At 49.7% G+C, this 23,478-nt stretch overlaps 1 protein-coding gene across 2 annotated transcripts in view; it reads right to left on the bottom strand.

Moving 5' to 3' along the window:
• Positions 1-4,207: 4,207 nt before the first annotated feature.
• WFDC1 (WAP four-disulfide core domain 1) overlaps positions 4,208-23,478 on the bottom strand; it is a 33,110-nt gene continuing 13,839 nt past the window's right edge. The window contains exons 2-7 of one of the 2 annotated variants that reach the window (XM_025370467.1): positions 19,217-19,409; positions 14,216-14,299; positions 13,053-13,193; positions 8,100-8,141; positions 7,040-7,113; positions 4,208-4,729 (exon numbers count right to left, since the gene is read on the bottom strand). In XM_025370467.1, the coding sequence (XP_025226252.1) occupies positions 7,055-7,113; positions 8,100-8,141; positions 13,053-13,193; positions 14,216-14,299; positions 19,217-19,409 (519 nt within the window). In that variant the 3' untranslated portion in view covers positions 4,208-4,729; positions 7,040-7,054. The remainder of the gene's footprint in view (positions 4,730-7,039; positions 7,114-8,099; positions 8,142-13,052; positions 13,194-14,215; positions 14,300-19,216; positions 19,410-23,478) is intronic. The other variant, XM_025370468.1, reaches the window with a different exon arrangement.

Here is a 23,478-nt window from a genome sequence, read left to right as displayed (position 1 = left end):
TTTTTCTTTCCTTTTTTTTTTTTTTTTTTTTTTTTTTTTTTTTGAGACGGAGTCTCGCTCTGTCACCCAGGCTGGAGTACAGTGGCCGGATCTCAGCTTACTGCAAGCTCCGCCTCCCGGGTTTAGCCATTCTCCTGTCTCAGCCTCCCGAGTAGCTGGGACTACAGGCGCCCACCACTTCGCCTGGTTAGTTTTTTTTTTTTTTTTTTTTGGTATTTTTTAGTAGAGACGGGGTTTCACCATGTTAGCCAGGATGGTCTCGATCTCCTGACCTCGTGATCCGCCCGTCTCGGCCTCCCAAAGTGCTGGAATTACAGGCTTGAGCCACCGCGCCCGGCCTCCCTTTTGATTTCAAGGTCATGAAAGGCCTCTCTTAGACTTATACGGACATAGGTTTTCATCGTGCATCATTCTTTTTTTTTTGGAAACAGAGTCTTGCTCTGTCCTTCAGGATGGAGTGCAGTGGCACAATCTCAGCTCACTGCAACCTCTGTGTCCCTGGTGGTGCCTCAGCCTCCCCAGTAGCTGGGATTATAGGTGTGCACCAGCACATCTGGCTAATTGTTGTATTTTTAATAGAGATAAGGTTTCGCCATGTTGGCCAAGCTGGTCTCGATGTTCTGGCCTCAAATGATCTGCCTGTCTCGGCCTCCCACAGTGCTGGGAATACAGGTGTGCACCATCGCGCCCGGCTTCCCGCAGTGCTGAGATTACAGGTGTGTGCCACCGTGCCTGGCCTCATCATGCATCATTCTTATGTGTGCATCAAATAAAAAATATAAGTGCAATAAATGAGATAAGGTATTTCATAGGACATCTTTCTGAGAGCATTGGTGATGCAGAATTTGTGGTTCCTCTGTTGTTTCCGGAAGTTGGGTGCTGACACCCAACCTACATGTTTTGATATTCATATGTACAGGCAATGATGCCTCCGTTGTGTCTGGGCCTGGAGGACAGTGGCCATGAGACAAGCCCTAACTGCAGGAATGTCAAAAGGTGAAAAAAAATGGTGCCTCAGATTTGATTAAAGAAAAGATGGTTAATGCCTGGGAATATTACTTGATAGAATGAGTGCATGAGTCAGTGCATAAACAAGTGATGAGTGAGCGGAAAAGTTAATTACACTGAGCCTAAGGGAAAGTGCCCCGGGAGAACTTGCTGATGGATGAAACGATACAAAGCAGTCGAGCTTCATTATTTTGGGCTTAAATCAGAAGTTCTCACCGGGTAACTGTACCCCAGGAGACTTTGGCAAAATCACATTTTTGGTGGTCCCAGCTTGGGGGAGGGTGCTACTGGCATCTAGTGGGTAGAGGCTGGTGTGCTGCTCAATATCCTACACTGCACAGGGCAGCCCCCACCACAAAGAACGATCCTGAACAAAACACCAATAGTGACAAGGTTGAGAACCTCTGCCTTGAGCCAAACGGACAGCAGTTCCCCTTGAAATGCACATGTTCCCAAATGTGTTCAGACATTATGACCAACTAGCACATCACCACCTCCTGGATGTCTTCTCTGATTGCTCCGTTCCCTGCCTCCTGCCTAGGCTTAGCATCCCTCACTGGGCTCCCTCGGCACCTCTGGCCCCTACTCCCATCTGTGCCTTCCCCACCCTGGATCATAACTCTCTTATTTCTCTGACTCCCTCAAGGACTGTGGGCTCCTTGAGAGCAGAAAGCAGGTCTTACTTTTCTCCACATGGCAGTATACAACCACCTTCCTGCCTTGGTATTTGCATCTTGACAGTTCAGTTCCATTCATATGATCTTGATTAAGTGAACTTAATCAGTAATAATTATAATGAGGTTGGAGTTCTCATTGACACTTTAGAAATGTGGAGCCTGAGGCTGGGGCATGTTCAGTAACCTGTGAGGGCCGCCCAGCTGGTGGTGGAGACTCAACACAAAGTAGGACCAGCCTGTCTAGACTTGGGCATCAGCAGCTCTGGGCTCAAAGCCCAGCTCTGTCATTTGCTTTCTTTTTGATTCTAGGCAACTTGCTTAACTTTCCTGAGGCTGAATTTCCACAGCTGGAAAATGCGGATGTTCATACTCTTTTCATGAGGTTTCGTGAGTATTAAGAGAACTAGTGTGTATTGTGCCAGGCTAATGATAATAATTATAACCATCCCTGTGTGCTGAATACTTACTATATAGCATCTCACACAATAGCTACAGGAACTCTCAAAGGCAGCTGCTTTTATTACACCCCGTTCAGAGAAGTGGAGACTGAGGCTCCGAGAGGACAAGTGCCTTGCCCGGCATTGGAACTCAGGCTGAACAGGCTCCAGTGTCTCCACCCCATCTAGTGAGCAGCCCTCCAGGGAGGAGGGATGAGCTCAGCTCTGTCCCTTCAATCCAGAGTCCTCTGCAGGATGGCACACCGTCTACACCTTCTACACCTCTGCAGGATGGCACACCGTCTACACCTTCTACACCTCTGCAGGATGGCACACCGTCTACACCTTCTACACCTCTGCAGGATGGCACACTGTCTACACCTTCTACACCTCAGTGGCGGGAGGGAGCCAGCTTCGACAGGCCAGGCTAGCAGAAGAGCAGGGTGTCTGGAGCCTGAGTGTAGGGTGGGAATGCCTGCTTGGAATGCTGGCTTTGGCTCTTACTGATTTCACAGCTTTGGGTGGGTCCTTTCAGATCTCCGAGATCCACGGTTTCCTCATCTGAGAGATGCGCAGACATTGCCGGGCCCCCGGAGTCTCTGCTGGTTGTAATTATTCGCTTCCACCGTATGTGGCTAGCTGGGGGTGGACAGTCCCTTAGGGCCTCTGTCCTCAGCTCTGGTGAGCCCTGGGGACTTTGGCCAACCCCAGGCCAGTGAGAGCAAGCCATCTAGCACAGATGGGGCACCCATGATTTAATGGGTGACCCTGGCTGTGACCCCCGGCTTACCTAACCACAGAGCTCATGTGCCAGAATTTCATGAAGCAACTCATGCCTGGAATCCACATAAACCTCACCCTCCAAAATGGAGATTGCATTTGTCTCCTTGTGTTGTATTTGTTGAACTTGCTGCTCTTGGGGGATGTCATCTTGCTTTTCCATCCAAGGAAAAGTCAAAACCTCTCCTGGCAGTGACAAATGCCCCCTTTATACGCTTGTACACGAGTCACTTGAACACGCACATACCAAAAGCAAGAAGAAAATAATTCTTGAATAATGTGAATGCCCTGACGCTCAGAAATGACAAAGACACAAAGGCTATTAGTCACCCATCTCCACCTGAAACTGGATTTGGAGTGTTTCGAAGAGAACGTGGATTTAATGGGGAGAGAGTGTGAGTGGGGGTGCATGGGCTGTGAGTGGGGGTGCACGGGCAGGGCTTTTCAAATGCAGACACTTGGGTGTTGTCTCCACACCAGTGCATTTTGGAATGAAAAAGGTTGAATCCTGTCAAATAATTGATTAGTACCAATTTCCATGGGGTTGTTTTGAACAGAGCGGGTTGTTGGTTGAATTTAATCATTTCTCACACGAGCCTGTGTATATGTGTGTGTGTACATTCTGTGCAGACACCATTGGAATCTGGATTGTGTAACAGATTCCCCAGGGGCTCTGCCCATGTCCCCCTGGGTGCCTTTGTACCTCTCCCTCCCTGGCAGCAGGTGGGCTGCCTCCTCCCTTCGGGGAGCCTCGCCACTCACCGATGGGTGCTGGAAGCGTTACGCATACTCGGGTTCCGCTGCCCAGCCTCAGTGGGGCCGACTCCACCGTGTGGCTCAGGGCCACTGACATCATTTGCAAAATGAACAAGCAGGCCCCTTGTTCAACAATGACTAAGAGTTTTTAAATGGTGACAGCAGATCACTAAACCAAGCATAGGGTCCTTCTGGATGACAGCACAGGCTGCACAGCCCTGGAGCCAGCCCTGGTGGGACTCAGGCTTCCTCCACAACCCGCACAGGGATTGCAGCAAAGGTGCCCTCCATGGGCCCTCGTCACCTCTCCCCCGTCTGACTGTCTCCTCCTGTTCCACGTCCCCACTCTCGTGCCGGTTTTTCCCAGGAACCTCCCTAATGAATCACTTTCAACAAATCCCCCTCCCAGGGTCTGCTTCAGGGGCTCTATGTTAACACAGGGTTCCAGGAGCAGACCCTAGCTGACACGTCATCCCAGCTATACCCACGCTGCTTCCCGCCCCTGAATTAAACAGTGACAAAGTATCACAAAACACCAGAGACTCAGCATCTTATTTGGTTGTTTTTATTGTTCTGTGGCCTCCTCCCATCTGCTAACATTTAGTCTTCAGCACATCAGGTGGCTAGAACTAGGAATCACACATTAGTAGGCAAGTTCATTTCCATTTCCTGATGGATGAATTTATTCTGGGAACATTTGAGATGGGTACATACCTCCCAGAGCCAGACTTGGGAGAAATCTGTCAAAAATATCAAGATGCTGAGCCTTGTCTTAGAAAGGGGCTTCAGAAATGCTTGCATGGGCAGCGGCTTCTTCCCGGGGTAATGGTCTTGTGGAGTTGCAGAGCCTTGCTCCCAGGATGGTAAAACAGGGACCCAGAGCGGTTAAGCGGCTCCCACAAAGTCGCCCAACCAGGCTGGGCCAAACCGGGATTGACGGCTAGGTGTCCCATCTCCAAGCATCTTGGGGTCTTGCTCTGCTGAGCTGAATGTGAACTTTGAGGGTCAAACTACTTTTCCCATCTGTTTCCAAGGCTTAGCAGAAAGTGGAGGAATGTTCTTGCAACCCAGCTGGAAAGGAAGCAAAGAAGGATCAGGGTGAACCGCTGCAGGGCAGACCACAGAGTCACAAATCTTTCATCTCCCTGCCACCACCGCCGCCACCAGACACACCCGGAAGATGCCCCTTTCTGAGAAGACCCAATTCTGAACTCACGGTGACATCTTCACGGCATCTTTAGTTCCTAACTCCTCCCTTACCATCAGTCCCATTTTATAGATGAGGAAGCTGAGGCTTGGAGAGCTGGAATTGTTTCCTGAAGGTCACACAGTGGTGGAGCAAGAATTGAAACCCAGACCTAGCTTGCTCCAAAGGCTGTACTTTTTTTTTTTCTTGAGACAGAGTCTCAGTCTGTCACCCAGGCTGGAGTGCAATGGTGCAGACATGGCTCACTGCAGCCTTAACCTCCCTGGGCTCAGGTGATCCTCCCACCACAGCCTCCCAAGTAGCTGGGACCACAGGTGTGCGCCACCATGCCTGGGTAATTTTGTATTTTTTTGTAGAGAGAGGGTTTTGCCATGTTGGCCAGACCAGGCTGGACTTGAACTCCTGGGATCATACCGTATGCCTGCCTCGGCCTCCCAAAATGTTGGGATTACAGGCAGGAGCGGCTGCGCCCAGCCAAAAGCCTCAACTTCTAAACCATCCTAAACTGCCTCTCAAGGTCTCTTCCTCATCCACTGGCCTCCTCCCTCCCTGTTAGAAGCTCAGTCCTCAGTTGCATCTGACCTATTCCAGGGACGGTTCCTGTCAGCAGCAGGTAATAGACAAGCTGGCATCAGTCCCTACGGGCTTCAGATTTTCTGGGAGGACTCTGGAATCTGAAATCTGACATTTGCTTTTCAGTGACGTCCTGGGAGGCTGTCACCTGCTTTTAGGGGCTCCTTTTTGCCCTCTGTGGCTATCCAGCATTCACAGGGGTGGGTTTAGGGGCTGGATTTTCAGGTTTAGGGCTGCAACTCCAAGGCCCTTTGCATGCACTTGCACCTCACCTTTGAGGGCACCTGAGAGCAAGCCTGTGCCTCCCCTGCGCCTCCTCTGGAGTCAGCCTCCCTGCCACCTTCCTGTCTCTACCCCAGGGGCCTTCTTTTTGGCTCCCCGAAGCCAGCGTCCCTCCCACCTCGGTACTTTCACTCTTCCAACTCCCTCCACCTGGGCGCCTGTCCTCCTCGGGCAGCACCTTCTCACCTGAGATCTTGGCTCAGACTTCAACCCCCACAGGGCCTTCCCTGCCCCCAAATGAAGCGGCCCCTGCCCCAGGCTCTGCCCCTGCCCAGGGACTCTGCTCCACATTGCCTGTTCACTTCCTCACCACACCTGCCTTTCTACTGATTGATCTGTTGGCTTGTGTAGCCTTCCCCTACCAGGATGTGGCCTCCCTGAGAGCAGGGGCTCTGTGCGATTTGTTCACCATTCCATCCTGGCATGACTACCGCTGAGCAACCAAGAGGCTGGAACCATGACCATCAGATAGTTGGCACCCAACAGAATTGTTTGACAGAAGTGAGAAGAGATGGACAAGTCTTCCTGGAGACGTCAAGGCAAAGGAATGGAAAGGAAAGTTGCGACCTAGTCTGGTCTTGGGTTTTGATTCAGAGGGATACAGAATCGCTCCCGCTTCTGATCACACACAAAGTTCTACGTTCCTGCCTTGAAATTGCAGTAGGTCCTCATTCAACATCATGGAGAGCTTATTGGAAACTGCAACTTCAAGCAAAATGACTTACCATATAACAAAACCAATTTTACCATAGGCTAATAGAGATAAACAAGACTTAAGGCCAGGCACAGTGACTCATGCCTGCAATCCTAGCACCTTGGGAGGCCAAAGTGGGATGACTGCTTCAGGCCAGGAGTTCAAGACCAGCCTGAGTAACAGTGAGAACTCATCTCTACCAAAAAAAAAAAAAAAAAAAAAATTCGCCAGGCGCGGTGGTGTATGTCTGTAGTCCCAGCTCCTGGGACTGAGGCTGAGGCAGGAGGATGGCTTGAGCCCAGGAGTCTGAGGCTGCAGTGAACAATGATTGTGCCAGTGCACTCCAGCCTGGGTGACAGAGTGAGACTCCGTCTCTTAAAAAAACAAACGAGTTAAGCTTCTACAGCATACAGTGCATATAGTAGGTCGTTGCCTTTAAAGACAGCTTCCAGGAACCTATTGATGATGCTAGGTGAGGACTTACTGCAGAAGGGAATTTCAAATTGTACCAGTAGGGAAAGCGCTACTCTCACCCTCCTGCTGCTCAACCTGGTGGTGAAAGCTGCCAGGACACCTGGTTGCCCACATTGACCCTGGCCACCAATCTTGGTCTCCTCCCACTCACCTGCCTGCCGTTGCTTTATTGAAAGTGCCTCTGTTGTCCCCTTCCAGGTTCTGCCACATTCTTTGAGTCACCTTCTGTGAAAAGAGCACAGCTCTGTTGGGGCAGATGTATCTATTCCTGCTCTAATGCCCCGCATGGCTCACCAGTGACTGCCAACTGAAGCCTGGTCACCTGGCCCTCTCCTCCCTCCCCCAGCTGAGGTCACTCAGTCCTCACCTGTGGTGCCTCCTCTCCCTCCCCAGGCCCCCCAGCTGGTGTCACCAGCTCTGTCTATGTTTCTGGCCTCACCTCCCACCACCTCCACAGCTCACCACACGCTCCAGCTTTGGGGATGGCCAAATTGCTTCCAACCTCAAGAGCTTCACACACGCCATTCTGCCGCCCACTATTTCTTATTCTTTAGGCTGAGCTTTCATGTCCCCTCCTTGGGAAGCCTTTCCTCACAACCTGGTCTAAGGTGTCCTCATGGCATCCAGCATGTGATGTCAGGAAGGCTTGTCACTATTAGATTGTAGAGGAATGAATGGATGAAAGAGCAGGTAGATAGATGAAAGAATAGATGGATATGTGAATGGATGAGTGAGTGGATGGATGGATGAATGGGTGGGCGGATGGATGGATGGATGGATGGATGGATGGATGGATGGTGGGTAGACAGGTGGGTAGATGGCTGGAGGGATGACTGGATGGAGGAAAGAATAGATGGAGAGATGGATGGATGGATGGATGATTAGATGGATGAATGGAAGAGTGGTATCAGCCATGCTTTCCAGTTCTCTGAACGAAAGTAGCAGAGGCTTAAATATGAGCAGTCCCAGGCTCTGCTCTTCAGCAAGAGGTCATGTTTACCATGAGTCCCTCTATGAGACACACCTTCCTGCCCACCACCAGACCACAGGTCTATTTTATTTCTTAAACCCAGGTCCCACTTTGTTCCTTACATCTCCCCCCTGGGTTTTTTTTTTTTTTTTTTTTTTTCTTCACGTAAGAAACATTCACGGCCTTTTTTTTTTTTTTTTTTTTTGTGCCCTCTGCAAGAAAGAACAGTTTCTTCTTTTACCTGGATATTCTTTGTAAAGTTTGTGTCGTAGGATTCGACCATCTGGAAAACAAGTGAGAGGAAAAAACTTCTTTTAGGAGTTTAGAAGGCCAAAACTGTTTTCATAGTAATACTGAAGAATTACTTGTGTTTTTCACTCTCACCATCTCACTAGTGTACAATGGAATCAGAGGCTACATGAGCATTTTTAATGTCTCAGCTCTAGTTTCTAATATGATAATATCCAGAGCCATCAACCCATAAAGGAAAGCCCTGTGAGATCTCCTTAACATCTTTGAGGGTAAAGCAGTCTTGAGAGCAAAAACTTTCAGAACCACTGTCTTTGTTTTTTTTTTTTTTTTTTTTAGACGAAGTCTCACTCTGTTGCCCAGGCTGGAGTGCAATGGCATGATCTCAGCTCACTGCAACCTCTGCTTCCTGAGTTCAAGCGATTCTCCTGCTTCAGCCTCCCGAGTAGCTGGGATTACAGGCTTGTGCCACCACGCCCAGCCAATTTTGTATTTTTAGTAGAGATGAGGTTTTGCCATGTTGGCCAGACTAGTCTTGAACTGCTGACCTCAGGTGATCCATCTGCCTCGGCCTCCCAAAGTGCTGGGATTATAGGCGTGAGCTGCTGCGCCCGGCCAAAACCACTGTCTTAACAGATGAACTGGAAGCCAAATTTCAACACACTGTTTAGTAAATGTCATTACAAAATATGTTCGCAGGGGAAGAGATGGCACTCTTTTGAGTCTGATGTCATTACTGCAAATGACGAAGTAACTTGAGTATGAATCCTCACATCCTGAGCCTCAGTTTCCTCACCTAAAAATAGGCATAAAATTAGCACCTCTTAAAGTTATTGTGAGAATTAAAAGAAACAATTTCATTTAAAACATATCTATGCAGTATTAGGAGGAGCCATATGCAAATGCTATCATTGTGCGTAAAAAGTGGTCAACCGCTGAAAATTTCATACATGTCCCATGACTAGCCGTGAGTCCCCACTTCATAACTCCCGCTGTTGTATATCGCCGGCCTCCACCTCTTCCTCAGCCCCCACCCCATGGTAGCAGGAAAGCATTTGCCGACAGGAATGTCACCAGGACAGGTGGATGTTTGAATGTGGCATCTCTCCCAAATTGAGCTCACTTCTCCATCCTGGTGATCAGCGCTGCCTTCTCTGCTATAAGGTCAATCAAGCACATGTGTGCGGTAGCCAGACATTTTCTTTTTCTTTTGTTTTGTGGCCATACTAAAAATCATCAGGGTGTTTGGGACCAGCACGGACATTGATTGGTCAAGGTGCTAACGCTCCATGGAACCGCTCGGTGGGTCAGTACCTGCTGATCAAAAACTGCAGCAAGAACTATTTTCCAAAGCAAATGGCTAGGGTTTTTGCAGGCTGGGGGAGCTCCCGGAAACTTTCCTGCTCCCCCTTAACCTGGGGATGAATTCTGGCCCATAACACCACAAGGAGACAGAGGTAAATGGGGACCCTGGACCCCCTCCTCAGGCCAAATATAATCACTTATAATTTGTTACCAAAAGTGATTACTCATCACTTTTCTCAAATTTCCTCCCACTCAAGGCTAGACGAGCCCCACTTCATTCTTCTGAAGCAGTGTCTTGGGCAGGACAAGGAGGCGCCAGCCCCCACAGCTCAGCTTCTGTGTGACGTCAAACCTACGCAGAAAAACGCACCGATTTTCCCTGACCCCACTCTCTGAAAAACCAGATTTACTATACATGTCAGTGTTCATTTTCCTCTTGCATAAAACATGCACCCCTCAAATGCCTGGTTCCAGCTGCCGGATGGTCAAACTTGAAGGACTATGGGTACCCACTAGAAGCCTCTCTTAGGGGAGGATGGCATCTTAGGTGTGGGCACAGGATCTGTCGCTTACTCTCAGATGGTCCAGAAAAATACACACGTAGATTTATAAGTGGGGAGAGAGCATAAAAGAAAATGTAACAGTAGTTTTTTAACAACTGGTGAATCTGGGTGGCGGGTTCAAGGTACTACTTTTGCAACATTTTTGTAAGTCTGAAATTATTTCAAATATGCGGTTTTTAAAACCTTAAATAAAAAGCTTCTTCCTTGGTAAGGCTGGGACAAGGGGGCCACTCTTCCGCTGAGATTTTTGCTCCAAGGGAAGTTGCTGGAACTCAAAATGTTTTTAAACGTATATATAATTACCAATAAATTACCAGTAAGTATTGGTAAGTGTCAGCCCCCTGAGAACAAGGCTAGGGGGAATTCCACTTACATTTCCATTTGGAAGGCTCAAATCATTCCTTTGCGAGGGGAAGCTCACACACACACACACACACACACACACACACACACACACACACAGGCTCTGAGGCTGGTGGACAGGCTTGGAATTCCAGCTCTGCATCTTTTGGGTAAATTTCTGAACTCATATCCTCCCTTTCCTAAGACAGGGATGACGGTGGCACACACTCACTGAGGACCTACTCTGGGCCAGGTGCTATTCTAAGCCCTTCATAGGTATTTTCTCTCACTCAAGCCCCACAACTACCCCATGAAGTTGTGACTATGGTTACCATCACCATCTCTATTTTACGGATGAAGGAACTGAGGCTAAGAAACGTTGGGTGACCTGCTCAAGGCCATGGAGGAAGAAAGTTACAGGCTTTGGATTTCTGTCTGTGGTTCTCAACCCGCACTCTGAAACCTATGCAGCACTGCCTCCTGGTTCTACTTCTCCTTTTGCAGGCTTGCAGCAAAGTTTAATGTAAAGAGAGCACTCCAAAGGTGCGTGTTAACAGCAGGCATCATTGGTCTGGTCATCATTGAACGACTGGCTCTCTTTGCTTAGTTAGCTCTGTCTTGAAATGGGAATTTTTTGAATTGGTTTGAACCCTTAAGAACTAGTTTGACTTGGTTTGACCTTGGTCTTAGACATCACAGGGCTGAATGAAAAGATCAGGGGATGAAAAAGACAAGTGCCCAAGGCATTCCTATTATGCTGTCAGTATTAAAATGGTGGCATAGTCCAGCGAACTCGTAGATCACCCCACAGCTCTCTTTTGGAAAAGGCTATCCCTTCCACACTCCAGCAGCCTCAGGCAGGCTGGCAGGCCCCTGGGGTTTCACATTCAAAGGACCACACACCCCACCCACCCACGGCGGGATCGAGTGGATAGAGACAAGCAGTGAGGAAACAGTGAAGGTTGTGTTCTGTGCTTGTGAAGTGATAGACACTCTACACAGATTAACTCACTCCTCAAAGAGCCCCGTGAAGTACCGCAAGTATTATGAACCCATTTTACAGATAAGGCAAATGAGGCCTGAAAAGGTTATGTTATTTGCTGCCCACAGCAGTAAGGGGCTGAGTAGCTATGGGAGCCCAGGCTATCTGGCTGGAGAAGCCACCCTATAACCCCAAACAAAGCCCTGCAAATAGCAAGTGGGACGTAGAGGAAACCAAAAAGGTATCTCTTTATTTCAAAGCCTTTGGTAGATAATTTCTTCAAAGTTCAGGATTCCAAGATTCTCATCACTTTATCTGCAATGATAATGACATTAAATGCATGACTGATTTTATGTCTATGCCTTTCTTGAAACACTTCAGAGAAATACATTCTCAAATCAGAAAAAAAAAAAAGAGGTTTTGGCACATCATGCACCCCCCAGTATGCTTTTGGCAAACAAAGTCACTGTAATTACTACCAATCTTGTCTGGGGGTCCTGTCCTTAGCTATTACGGATATGAGATGCAGAAGTGGAGACAGGGGCCCCTGGGTGTGGTCTCAGTCTGATTGACCTTGACTTTGACAAGGTGAACCCGGCCACCCCGAAGTCCCAGATTCCTGGCTCGCCACACAGTTCATCCAAACTCCATGCCAAAAAGCACATTGGTTGTGCTTTTTGCAACTTGTACCACCACACAAGTTGATTGCCTTGTGTGGGGTTCGAGATGGTTTTAGATATCACCAGGAATCGCTGTGCCATTGTTCTTTCTTTTCTTAGGAAAATTATGCCAATGAAAGCAACACCATTCACTCATCTATTTATTGCCTTTATATCCAAAGACAAACACAAATTAAGTCAAACTGAACAGTCCTGGCAGCAGTTCTGGGAAGTTAAGGATTCTCAGACAGTTCTAATTCTATGCAGTTTGAAAACATACAGATGCTCCTTTAAAACAGACACAGATGCTTCTTGACTTACAATGGAGTTACGTACTGATAAGCCCCCTGTAAGCTGAACATATCTTAAGTCAAACTGCATTGAACACAGTTAACTTACCGAACACCGTAGCTTAGCCGAGCCTACCTTAAATGTGCTCAGAACACTTACATCAGCCTAGAGTTGGGCAAAGTCATCTAACACAAAGCCCATTTTATAATGAAATATGGAATGTCTCGTGTAATTGATTGATTACCATACTGAAAGTGAAAAACAGAATGGTTCGATGGGAACTTGAAGTACAGTTTCTACTGAATGCATGTCGCTTCTGCACCAGCGTAAAGTCTAACAATCGTAAATTGACCATCGTAAGTCGGGGCCCATCTACACATACGTGGATATAAAATAGCCAGTATTTACTGACCACCTACTATTCCTTAGGGCTGCTCCCACAGCTCTGCACTTATGATTTCAGTTACGCCCCCCAACAGCATGAAGTAGCCCCATTTTACAGATGAGAAAACTGAGGCTCAGTGATAGGAAGAAATTAACCCCAGTGTCGCCCAGCTGGGAGGTACAGAGCTGGGGTTTGCAGCCAGTCTGCTGGTTCAAGAGCTTCTGTCACATGCTAGTGTGGCAGGGAATGGGTAGGGGCCATGAAAGAAGGAGCCAGGCAGGGGGAAGATGTAAGAAACTCTCAGTCAGGCTCAGGAGCCTGGGCTGCTTCCTGGGGCAGGTCGTCCGTGGGGGTGAGAAGGGGATGGGGCAGGGGCCAGGGTCAGGGGCCAGGGTCAGGGCGGGGGTGCCACACTCACCTGCTTGTCGGCGCTGCTTGACGCACTGCCCACGGTTGGGGATGCCTTCGGCCACGTCACCTGGGCTCAGGATGTGGCACTCATAGCCCGAGGGACAGAGCAGCGGTTCGGCCCCATCCTCCGTGGTGCTGCATGCCTCTGCTGTGGGAGGGACACACACTGGGGTCTAGAGGGCAGACCCCCGGGACGGGTGCAGGGAACGCAGCTCGCCCAGAGAGACGGCCTCGCCTCTGTACCCCAGGTTCCGGCTAGGCCCTGGGTCTCACTCAGCGGCATGTGGCGCACGTGCACACCCACAAACACGCACACAAACACAGGCAGTCCAAGCTCACCCGATCCCAAACATACTGTCCCAGGCTCAGCAGCATCCATGTGGACGTGTTCACCCACACACCCTGAAACACACACCCACCCCTACAGCTGCACGGGGACACACATTTACACAAGCACGTCGGACACACAAATACACACAGACATATACACATGTTCATCCCCACACACAAATCCTGTACACACATATCCACACCCATGTATACACACGTTCACCCGCACATGTACACACTCACAATACAGTCACACACTTTTGCAAGCACACACACACACACACACAAATATTCAGCCACAGCCACAAGGACAGCCACACAGTTGCACACACAGCTGCACACTCTGTGTCTAGCTGGACACAGTCACACAACACACAGATGGGTGTGGAGTCAGAAGCACAGCCACAGGGTGCCCACTCTCACCTCCTAGGCCTCCAGGCCCCCGGCCTGTATGTTCTTCCTTCCAGAAACTGCCCTCTGCCTCCCGGTACCTCCCCTGCCCCCAAGGAGGCCTCATCATTAGACAGCCGTGAACCCCCTATAATTCTAGGAATTTGAAAACCAACCCTAAATGCCCTCCCCTTCAATTCACCATCCAGGAGGAGGCCTCATTCTTGGGGAGAGCCGAAGCCCTTTTTCTGTCCTGGGCTTTGATTCTGGCCGAGCCCCCAGCCATCAGCCCTTCTGCACTGGGGTGGGGAGGATCAAAGACAGCTGAGTGTTTGGCTGAAGGGCCCGTGCATGGGGGCCAGCCAGCCTGGTGCTGCCAGCTTTCTGGAAGCAGCTGAGAAGGAGGGATCCAGGCTCGGACGTAGGGTCTGGGCTTTACCCGGCAGGTACCTTGCAACACCTCCTCAGGGCCATCCAGGAGCCAGCCATTGCCACCAAGCCATCGAGGTTTCGGCTGCACCAGCCAGTCTAAGACTAACACAATACAGGGTCAGATCAAGGCCCTCCTCAGGCAGCTGAGAAATGCCCAGGCTTGAGGGTGGGGGTGCCCCCATTTCATGATAGCACAGAGTCTCCCTGTGGGAGAAATAACTATGGTTCCTGGAACACCTTCATCCCTTGCTTTTAGTGATAGAACCTTTCACTGTGGGCAGGGCACTGGGCCTCCAAGCTGGGGACTAGCCTTCCCTGCCTCCCTTGCAGCTATGTGTGGCCACGTGACAGGGTTCTGGCCACAAGGATGTGAGCAGCAGTGACCATGCAACTTCCTGTCTTGCCCTCTGATTGGGGGCTCCCTGCTCCCCTCCCTCCCTCTTTTCCTTTCTGCAGGCTGGGAGCCATTCTGACCATGTGGACAAGGACATCACTCGGACTGCAGAGTGGCAAGAAGGAAGGAAGCCGGGTCCTTAGATGGCTTTGCGAGCAAAGCTACCCACCTGCTGTAGTGTCGACCTCCGCACTAACAGCTGAGAGAAGCAAACGCCTCACAGGCTGGGTCTCTGTATTTATGGGTCTTTTTGTTGCAGCAGCATAGCCTGTTCTCTAACTAATACTTTATTTTTTTAACTTTTAGGTTCGGGGTACACATGCAGGTTTGTTGCACAGGTAAATTTCACGTCGCTGAAGTTTGGTGTATGGGTGAAGTTTGGTGCACAGGTGATCCCGTTACCCAGGTATAACCAATACATTTTTAACAGAAAGAGTCACCCACACAGTTTATGGGAAGGCCTTCAAAAGGCAGGGGTGGAAAAGTCAGATGCCTCTAGGGGACAGATAGATGACATTCAACAGGAAAGCAGATTAGGTAGCCTCACGGCAAAGAAGAGAGCCCCCCCTGCCTGGATGAATCAGCTGTTGGTTAGCCCTGACCAGTCATTTCCAATGCTCCCAGACTGTTTTCTTTTTTTTTTTTCTTACTGTAAGTTCTTATTCTATTTATTTACCTATTATTTATTTATTTATTTATTTTGAGACAGAGTCTCGCTCTGTCACCCAGGCTAGAGGGTAGTGGCACGATCTCAGCTTATTGCAACCTCCACTTCCCGGGTTCAAGCAGTTCTCCTGTCTCAGTCTCCCGAGTAGCTGGGATTACAAGCATACGCCACCATGCCTGGCTAATTTTTGTATTTTTAGCAGAGATGGGGTTTCGCCATGTTGCCCAGGCTGGTCTTGAACTCCTGGCCTCAAGTGTTCCACCCCCTTCAGCCTCCCAAAGTGCTGGGATAACAGGAGTGAGCCATTGCGCCCAGACTGTAAGTCTGTATTTTTTTTTTTTTTGAGACAAAGTTTCACTGTTGTCACCCAGACTGGAGTGCAATCGTGCAATCTCGGCTCATTGCAACCTCTGCCTCCCAGGTTCAAGCGATTCTCCTGTCTCAGTCTCCAAAGTAGCTGGGATTACAGGCATGCACCACCATGCCCAGCTAATTTTTGTATTTTTAGTAGAGATGGGGTTTTGCCATGTTGGCCAGGGTGGTCTAAAACTCCTGACCTCAGGTGATCCACCCACCTCAGCCTCCCAAAGTGCTGGGATTACAGGTGTGAGCCACCATGCCTGGGCAGAAAACTTTAAGCATGTTGGAGATCAAAATGGCTCTGAGATCACATTTGCTTGTGACCTCTGCATTCGTTTGACTCCAAAATAAGACAAAAATAAAATTACTAATATTTATCTTGATAAAGAGAAGAGAAAAATGATTATCTAGCATCTTTGAAAGTACATTGATGGGTACTGGTAAAAATGCTGGTTAGCTTTTTCTGCAAAGGAGCACTCGCCGATTATAATGACAGTGGAAGCTGGAAGAGCGGAGAAAGGCGCCAGCAGTCTGTGACCTCCGAAACACGAATGACATGATGGTTCTGTAGCCTCTATGCCCAACCTTTCGGTTCTTCCCCCCTTCCCCCCACCACATTGGACCATGTGTTAGGAAACATTTTCAGGTAAGAAACGCAGTAATATGTGCTGTTTGTATTCTCTTTCGCCTTGATCAAAGGCTTCTGAGCAGCAGGGAAATAAGCAAATGTTTATAGCGAAACTTGGTCTGGGCTCCCCATTGCTCTAGTTGAAGACCCTTAAAGGCCTGGTGGCCCCGGGGTCTCAGCTCTTCATGCCCTCACTGGAACTACCTGGGATCGCCTCCCAAATAAATGACCTGGGCCCAAGTCCTTGTCTCTGGGTCTGCTTTGGACGGACCCAAATCCAGATGGCAATGAAGTAGTAAGGTGCCTGGAATAGGGCCTGATGTGTTCCATGTCATCTTATGTTAGACCAGTGGTTCTCAATGCAGAGCAATTTTGTTCCCCAGGAGGCATTTAGGAAAGATTAGAGACAATTTTGTTTGTCTGGCATTTAGCAGGGAGGGGCCAGGGAAGCCACTGACCATCCTACACTGTACAGGACAGTGCCCCCTCCTCTGCCCAGCAAGTAGAATCATCGAACCCCAAATGTCAATATGCCAAGATTGTGAAATCTGGCATTAGATGGCGTTGTTGTTATTACTAACTAGTGGTATGATTGCTTTTCCTGCTGGCCAGTGAATGAATGAATGAGTCAATATTTATTGAGTACTATGTGCCCGGAGACCATCTTAGACGCTGGGGTTACAGCAGTGAATGAAACAGACAAACTCCCTGCCCTGTGGGGCTGACCTTCAAGTGGGGAGAAAACGGTCAATGAACAGACCAGTAAAACACAGTCTTCCAGATTATGCTACAGAGAACAATTAAACAGCGACGGAGGGTGAAAAAATGGCCAAGGAGGGGCTGTCATTTAGAGAGGGAAATCTTTCCTGAGAAGCGGCCTTTGGAAATAGATCTAAAGGAGGCAAGGAAGTGAGCCATGGGGTGTCTGGGGGAGGATAGTCCTGGTAATGAAGGACCCCACATGTGGGCCCAGGTGCCAGGGCAGGGGCCCCACATTCCCACACTCATGGCCTAAGGCAATGAACACTTCTCTACAGTCAAACAACTAGATAGAAACTGCAGTTCTGCCTGCTGTGTGACCTTGGGCAAATGATTCAACTTCTCTGAGCTTCAGTTGTGGCATAGGGCTGATAACAGTCATCTCATCACGCTGTGTGAGCATGAATTGAGACGATGCATGAAAAGGCTATTGGGAATGCCATGGACAGTTGTGTCACCTGTGCACTGCTCAAAAGCACCTGGTCTAGGCAGGAAGCAAGGTTAGAATCCCTATGCCAGGTCACATTCCAGAGGAAGGGGCACCCACCCAGAGGGGAGTGCCTTTATGTGCTTGTCCACCATAAGGCGCAACATTTAGTTTTTCTTATGAAGGCTGAGTAGGAGGCTGCCTGGCCTGGAGCAGTGGCCAGGTCCTGCCCAGAGGCAGTACTGAAACAGTCCCTGTCTGTTTTGATGAGCATCATAAGACTGTAATTATGAGCATGATTAAGTGTGCTGAGTCCCCTGTCATCGCTGTGACCTCACCCCAAAAGAAACAAAGTGAGGTCATTCTTGCCATCTCCAACTCTCCTCTCGGCCTTGGGAGGAGGGGCTGGACTACCTTCTCGAGCCGACTTCTCTAATTAAGGCCCATGGGAACCCACAGCCTCTCACCCAAGGTACACTTCAAACAGCTGTTGTTATCACCCTGAGCAGAGCTGAGGGTGGAGAAAACTTCCTTGCCCCAAATCCTACCCACTTAGGGGCACATTTTCCTCACCCAAGGGCACATTTTCCCCAGGAAATAGCTACTTGTCCACCCTACCCCCCACTTACTGGCCCCCACAGGGTCACCTCCTTCCCTTCCCAAACCTTCTCTCCAAAAGAGATCTGAAACTCCATCCTGCCAATGACGAATCCCTGAACATTGTTTCTCCCCAAGAGGCTGGTGTTCTGATTCAACACACATCTCATTATCTGCTCCCAGCCCCGCACAGCACTGAGCACTTCTGAGTGGCAGCTCCACCGTGAGCTGCACGTTGTCCCTTCCCTTTCCCTTTCCTTCCCTTTTTCTTTTCTTTCTTTCTTTTCTTTTTTTTTTTTTTTTTTTTTGAGACAGAGTCTCACTCTGTCGCCCTGGAGTGCAATGGCACAACCTCAGTTCGTTGCAACCTCCGCCTCCTGGGTTCAAGTGATTCTTCTGCCTCAGTCTCCCAAGTAGCTGGAATTATAGGCTCCTGACACCACGCCCAGCTAATTTTTGTATTTTTAGTAGAGACGGGGTTTCACCATGTTGCCCAGTCTGGTCTTGAACTCCTGCCCTCAGGTAATCCACCTGTTTCACAGGAGAGGAGACTTAAGAAAGTGACAGCTGGCCAGTGGATCTGAAGCCATGCACCCGCTCCTCTGTGGGGCACACCCCGTCTCGATTGCTAAGCACCCGATCTCCACCTCAAATACCCCAGGGCCAGGCATGAGAAGTGTGGCAGGCCTGGTGGGGTGAGTGGGAAGCTAGAGGACACTCCCCATCCAGGGGCACCTGACGTTCCAGCTGGTGGCAGCTGATATTTTAAGGAAAAGCCTCGAATTTGGATGTTTTAAATGAGAAACCCACTGCACCCCCATCCTCCTATCAGCAGGCATTTTCCCGGGAATGGGTGTCTGCTGGACTGTGGCTCCCTGGAGGCATCCGGGGTCCCTGACCCCACCCCATTGTTATAGGAAGTGGCATTTTCTCCAGAAGGACGTCTCCCACAACGCAGGTCCCCAAGGACAGTGGGACATACAGCAGGTGCACAGCAGCGTCACACCTGCTCAAGGAGCGCCCATCCCAGTTCACAGGTGCGCAGTGGAGGCGTCAGGGACCCACCCAGCTGGCCCAGCTTAAAGCCCAGTTCCTTTTTCCTCTCCCCAGAGTCAGGCTCTCTCCCACCCGGGACAGCTCTGTTTACCTGTTCTCCCTCAGGCCCCTCCCTCGGGCCCAGGACCTACCTGGCGGGGGCGGCACGGCCTCCAGGCAGGCGTAGGCACATCCGTTGTAGCAGCAGCGCCGGTGCCGCGGGCACTCCGAGTCAGCCTGGCAGCGCACGGCCTGGCAGGCGCCGGGGGGCATCGTCCGCGGGGGCGGTGGGCAGCGGTCGGCTCGGGGCTGCCGGGACCCGCCGGGCGCGCCCGCCTCCTCGGTCTGCGGGGAGAGGGCGGTGTCAGCAACTCTGGGAGAGTCCCAGACTCCGAGGGCGGCTCAGAGGGTCAGCAATACCATGTTTCTCTTTATAACAGCCGGCAAGAAATAACTGAAAGCCCAGAGCAAAAGGATAAGCGAATCTTGGTATGTTTGCTGGAGGACAATTACTTAAGTATCTGCCCTGTGTGAGAGATAGATTATATATAATACATAATATATATGGTATATATGTATACACATATGTATACATATGCATGCATGTATGCACATGCATGCAGACATATGTCTCTATATACATATGTATATGTACATATGTGTGGATTTCTTATAATCCATACGTTTATATAGGGCTTTGAGAATTTACAAATTATACGCCGAATGATTAAATCCATGCAACAACTTCGATACATCTCAGAAAATAATGAAAAGAAAAAAGCCAGATCAAAAGAGAACACCACAGTGGGATTCCACTTATATTTATAGCTCAAAAACAGGCCAAGATGATGTCTGGCATAAGAAGTCAGGAGGAATCTGGTGGACAGTGACTGGCTGGGAACACGTGGTCTAGGGGCTGGCTCTGTTCTATTTCTTGGCCTGGGGGCTGGTTACATGGTGTGGAGCTGAACACTTAGGATTTATGTGCTTTGAAGTATTATTTTTGTTTGTTTGTTTTGTTTTTGAGATGGAGTTTCACTCTTGTTGCCCAGGCTGGAGTGTAATGGCGCGATCTCGGTTCACCACAACCTCCACCTCCCAGGTTCAAGCGATTCTGCTGCCTCAGCCTCCTGAGTAGCTGGGATTACAGCCATGCGCCACCACACCCGGCTAATTTTGTATTTTTAGTAGAGACAGGGTTTCTGTATGTTGGTCAGGCTGGTCTTGACCTCCTGACCTCAGGTAATCCACCCACCTTGGCTTCCCAAAGTGCTGGGATTACAGGTTTGAGCCACCATGCCCGGCCTGAAGTATTATGTTGTAACAAAAAGTTCAAAAATAAGATATAGGGGCCAGGCACTGTGGCACACATGCCTATAATCCCAGCACTTTCGGAGGTCGAGGTGGGTGAATCTCTTGAGCTCAGAAGTTTGAGACCAGCCTGGCCAACATAGCGAAACCCTTTCTCTACTTAAAAAAAAACAAACAAAAATTAGTTGTGACATGCTCATTCACTCCTGTAGTCCCAGGTACTTGGGAGGCTGAGGCGGGAGGATGGCTTGATCCCAGGAGGTCAAGGCTGCAGTGAGCTGTGATCGAACCACTGCACTCCAGCCTGGGCAATAGAATGAGACCCTGTCTCAAAAAAAAAAAAAAATTAAAAAAAAAAGAAAAAAGAAAAAGAAAAAAAGATATAGTACTGTACTTAATATATAGGAATATGGGTGAGTGACCAATAAGATCAATATTTTAAAGGTAAGACTGAGAAAGTTTAAGTAACCAGGCAAACTGCCCTGGGTCCCCTGACACCGGAACCCATCCACGCCAGTAACACTGCTCTGCTTCTGTGAAAATGGGGTGTGTGGTGGGCAGGTTGTGCACATTTGCACACACACACAGAGTTAGATACAGGATAGATTACTTGGAAAAAAACTACCTTGGCTTGCCCTGCCTCCTGGCCTCTGCCTAAACTGTTCCCTTCATCTAAAATGCTTCACCTACTTAACTCCCCACAAGTCCTCCCCCAACATATTCAAAATCTGGCCTGCTTGTGCTGGCCAAGTACATAGGGCATATCTACAAATTAGAATAGTATACAGCCATGCAAACCTGTCCTTAAGCTGTTGGCAAAAAAAGAAATAAGACTCAATGTGCCACATATGAAAGATTGCCAGGATGTGGTGGCTGGTGAAGAAAGCCACGGTTCGGAACAGCGTGTAGGTTCTGCCCCATCTGTGTTTTTAAAAATGCACACAGATGTAATATGTATATATTTGCATAGGCTTAGAACGTTTTTGGAAGGATACACAAGATCACACAAGAAACCATTATGAAAGCTGCCTCTGGAGAGAAGAATAAGGTGTAACGCTGAGAGAGATTTCTTCCTATTGTACACTCTTCTGCACTGGTTCAATATCTTTTTACCATGTACACGTTACTTTTTGAATTTAAAGATGTACAGAGTGAGGGCACATCGTCCAAGCCCCTGCTCAATCTAGACTTGACTCACAGAACCTCACAAAGCTACTGAAGCTGCTTTGATGGCAGTGTGGGCGCCGTCACCTCCAGGCCTTTGCCCAGGCTGTGTCCTCTGCCGAATACCCATTCCTTCAGGTCTTCAGAGGGACTATTCCCCCGGACTCAAATCAGTGCTCATAGCTGGGATGTGCTTCCTTAACACCAGCCCTCCCAGGCCAGGGGTAGAGCCACGCCCCTCCCCTCCCCCTCCCCCCCACTTCTGTGTCCCACACCCGCCCTCCCTTGTCACTCTTGCTCCGTAACCGGTGAGCGACCCCCTCAAGGGAGGTCCTCGAGTCTCCTGTGTCTCCTCATGCACATACAGTTGGCTGAATAAAGGTCCCCAGAGACACCAGGCCCGACTCCCTGGAATCCTACATGCAAAGGAAAAAGGGTCTTTGCAGACGTGATTAGGTTAAGGAGCTTGACACAGGGAGATAATCCTGCATTTTCCGGGTGGGTCCTAAATCCCATCACAAGTGTCTGAGAAGAGGGGAGCAGAGGGAGATTACACACACACGCACACACACACGCACGCACACGCATGCACACACGCACATGCACATGCACATGCATGCACACATGCACACACATGCACACAAGAAAGTCATATGAAGAGGGAGGCAGAGATGGCGTCTACAGACCAAGGAATGACCATGATCGCCAGCAGCCACTGGAAGAGAGATTGGCAAGGAAGGAACCTCCGGAGTGGGGGGCGCGGCTCTGCTGACCCCTTGATCTCAGTCCAGTGAAACTGATGCTGAACTTCTGGCCCCTGGAACCATGAGACAATTCATTTCTGTTGGTTTATCCGCCCCTCCCACCCCAGTTTGTGGTCATTTGTAACGGCGGCCCCTGGAAACTTGGTATCTGTCCCGCTGCCTGGCACATTCTGTAAATGAATGCCACCCCAGGCCCAAGTCCCCATCAGTGCCTCCACAGTGGCCTCATCCCTGGCTCACTGCCTCCAAATCCATCCATTCTCCAAACTGCAGCCCAAAGAGGCTTTATGAAAGGCACCTGTGGATTCGGTCACCTCTGTGCTGCAAGTCCCCAGAGGCTTCCCAGCACTCTCGGGACAAAGTCCCAGCTCCCCACTCAACCTCCAAGCCCTGTGCCAACCAGGTACATGTTACTTTTTCAATTTAATAACTTAGATATAGGATATATTGGCCTCATCTCATCGCCCCGACCCTCCTGTCCTTATATGCCAGCAAACTGCCCTTCCTCCTCCCCACGCCCTCCAAGCACATTCCTCTCTTCAAACTGTTTCCTCCAACTGAGCTTGTCTCATCCAGCAGAGCAGAGGGGCAACCAGAGTGGGCTCTGCAGCCAACGGGTTTGGTTCAAATCCTGGTTCTAGGGCTTAAATCCTTTCTGCCACTCACTTGCTGTGTGACTGTGGGCAAGCCTCAGTTTCCCCCTATAGAACTTCCCTCCTGGGGTACCCTGAGTCTACACCCAGGATGGCGTCTATGCCCAGGATGGCATCTACAGCAAGGATGGTGTCTATACCCAGGCTGGCGTCTAGCACACTGCCACTGATCTTCATTGCCACATGCTGGTCCTCTGCCTGGAAGGCTTCCCATCCGCTTCTATTGGCCAAACCACCCTTCCGTCCTCAGCTCAAACGGCCTTCTGAGGGCAGCTTTCCCCAGACTCATCGGGATGTTTCTAGTATGGTCCTTCTTCATTTTTAGGCCCTCGCCACCCCACACTGAGAGCAGAGGCTGTGTCTCTCCCTGCCTGGCTGAGGCAGAGCGCAGTCCTGCGTCCCTATCTGGGTAGCTGCAAACTGCACGCGGTGCCACCAATGCCCTGCAGGGGGCACCAGGTCCCCGGGAACAGGTCCTGGCTGGGTGCCCCTGGGAACCGGTGGGATCACCAAGGCCAGAGG

Source organism: Theropithecus gelada, chromosome 20 (genome assembly GCF_003255815.1).
Source record: "Theropithecus gelada isolate Dixy chromosome 20, Tgel_1.0, whole genome shotgun sequence".
In the NCBI taxonomy this organism is placed as follows: Eukaryota; Metazoa; Chordata; class Mammalia; order Primates; family Cercopithecidae; genus Theropithecus; species Theropithecus gelada.
Note: the sequence above shows the minus strand (reverse complement) of the source record. Positions and strands in the feature narration are given on the sequence as shown.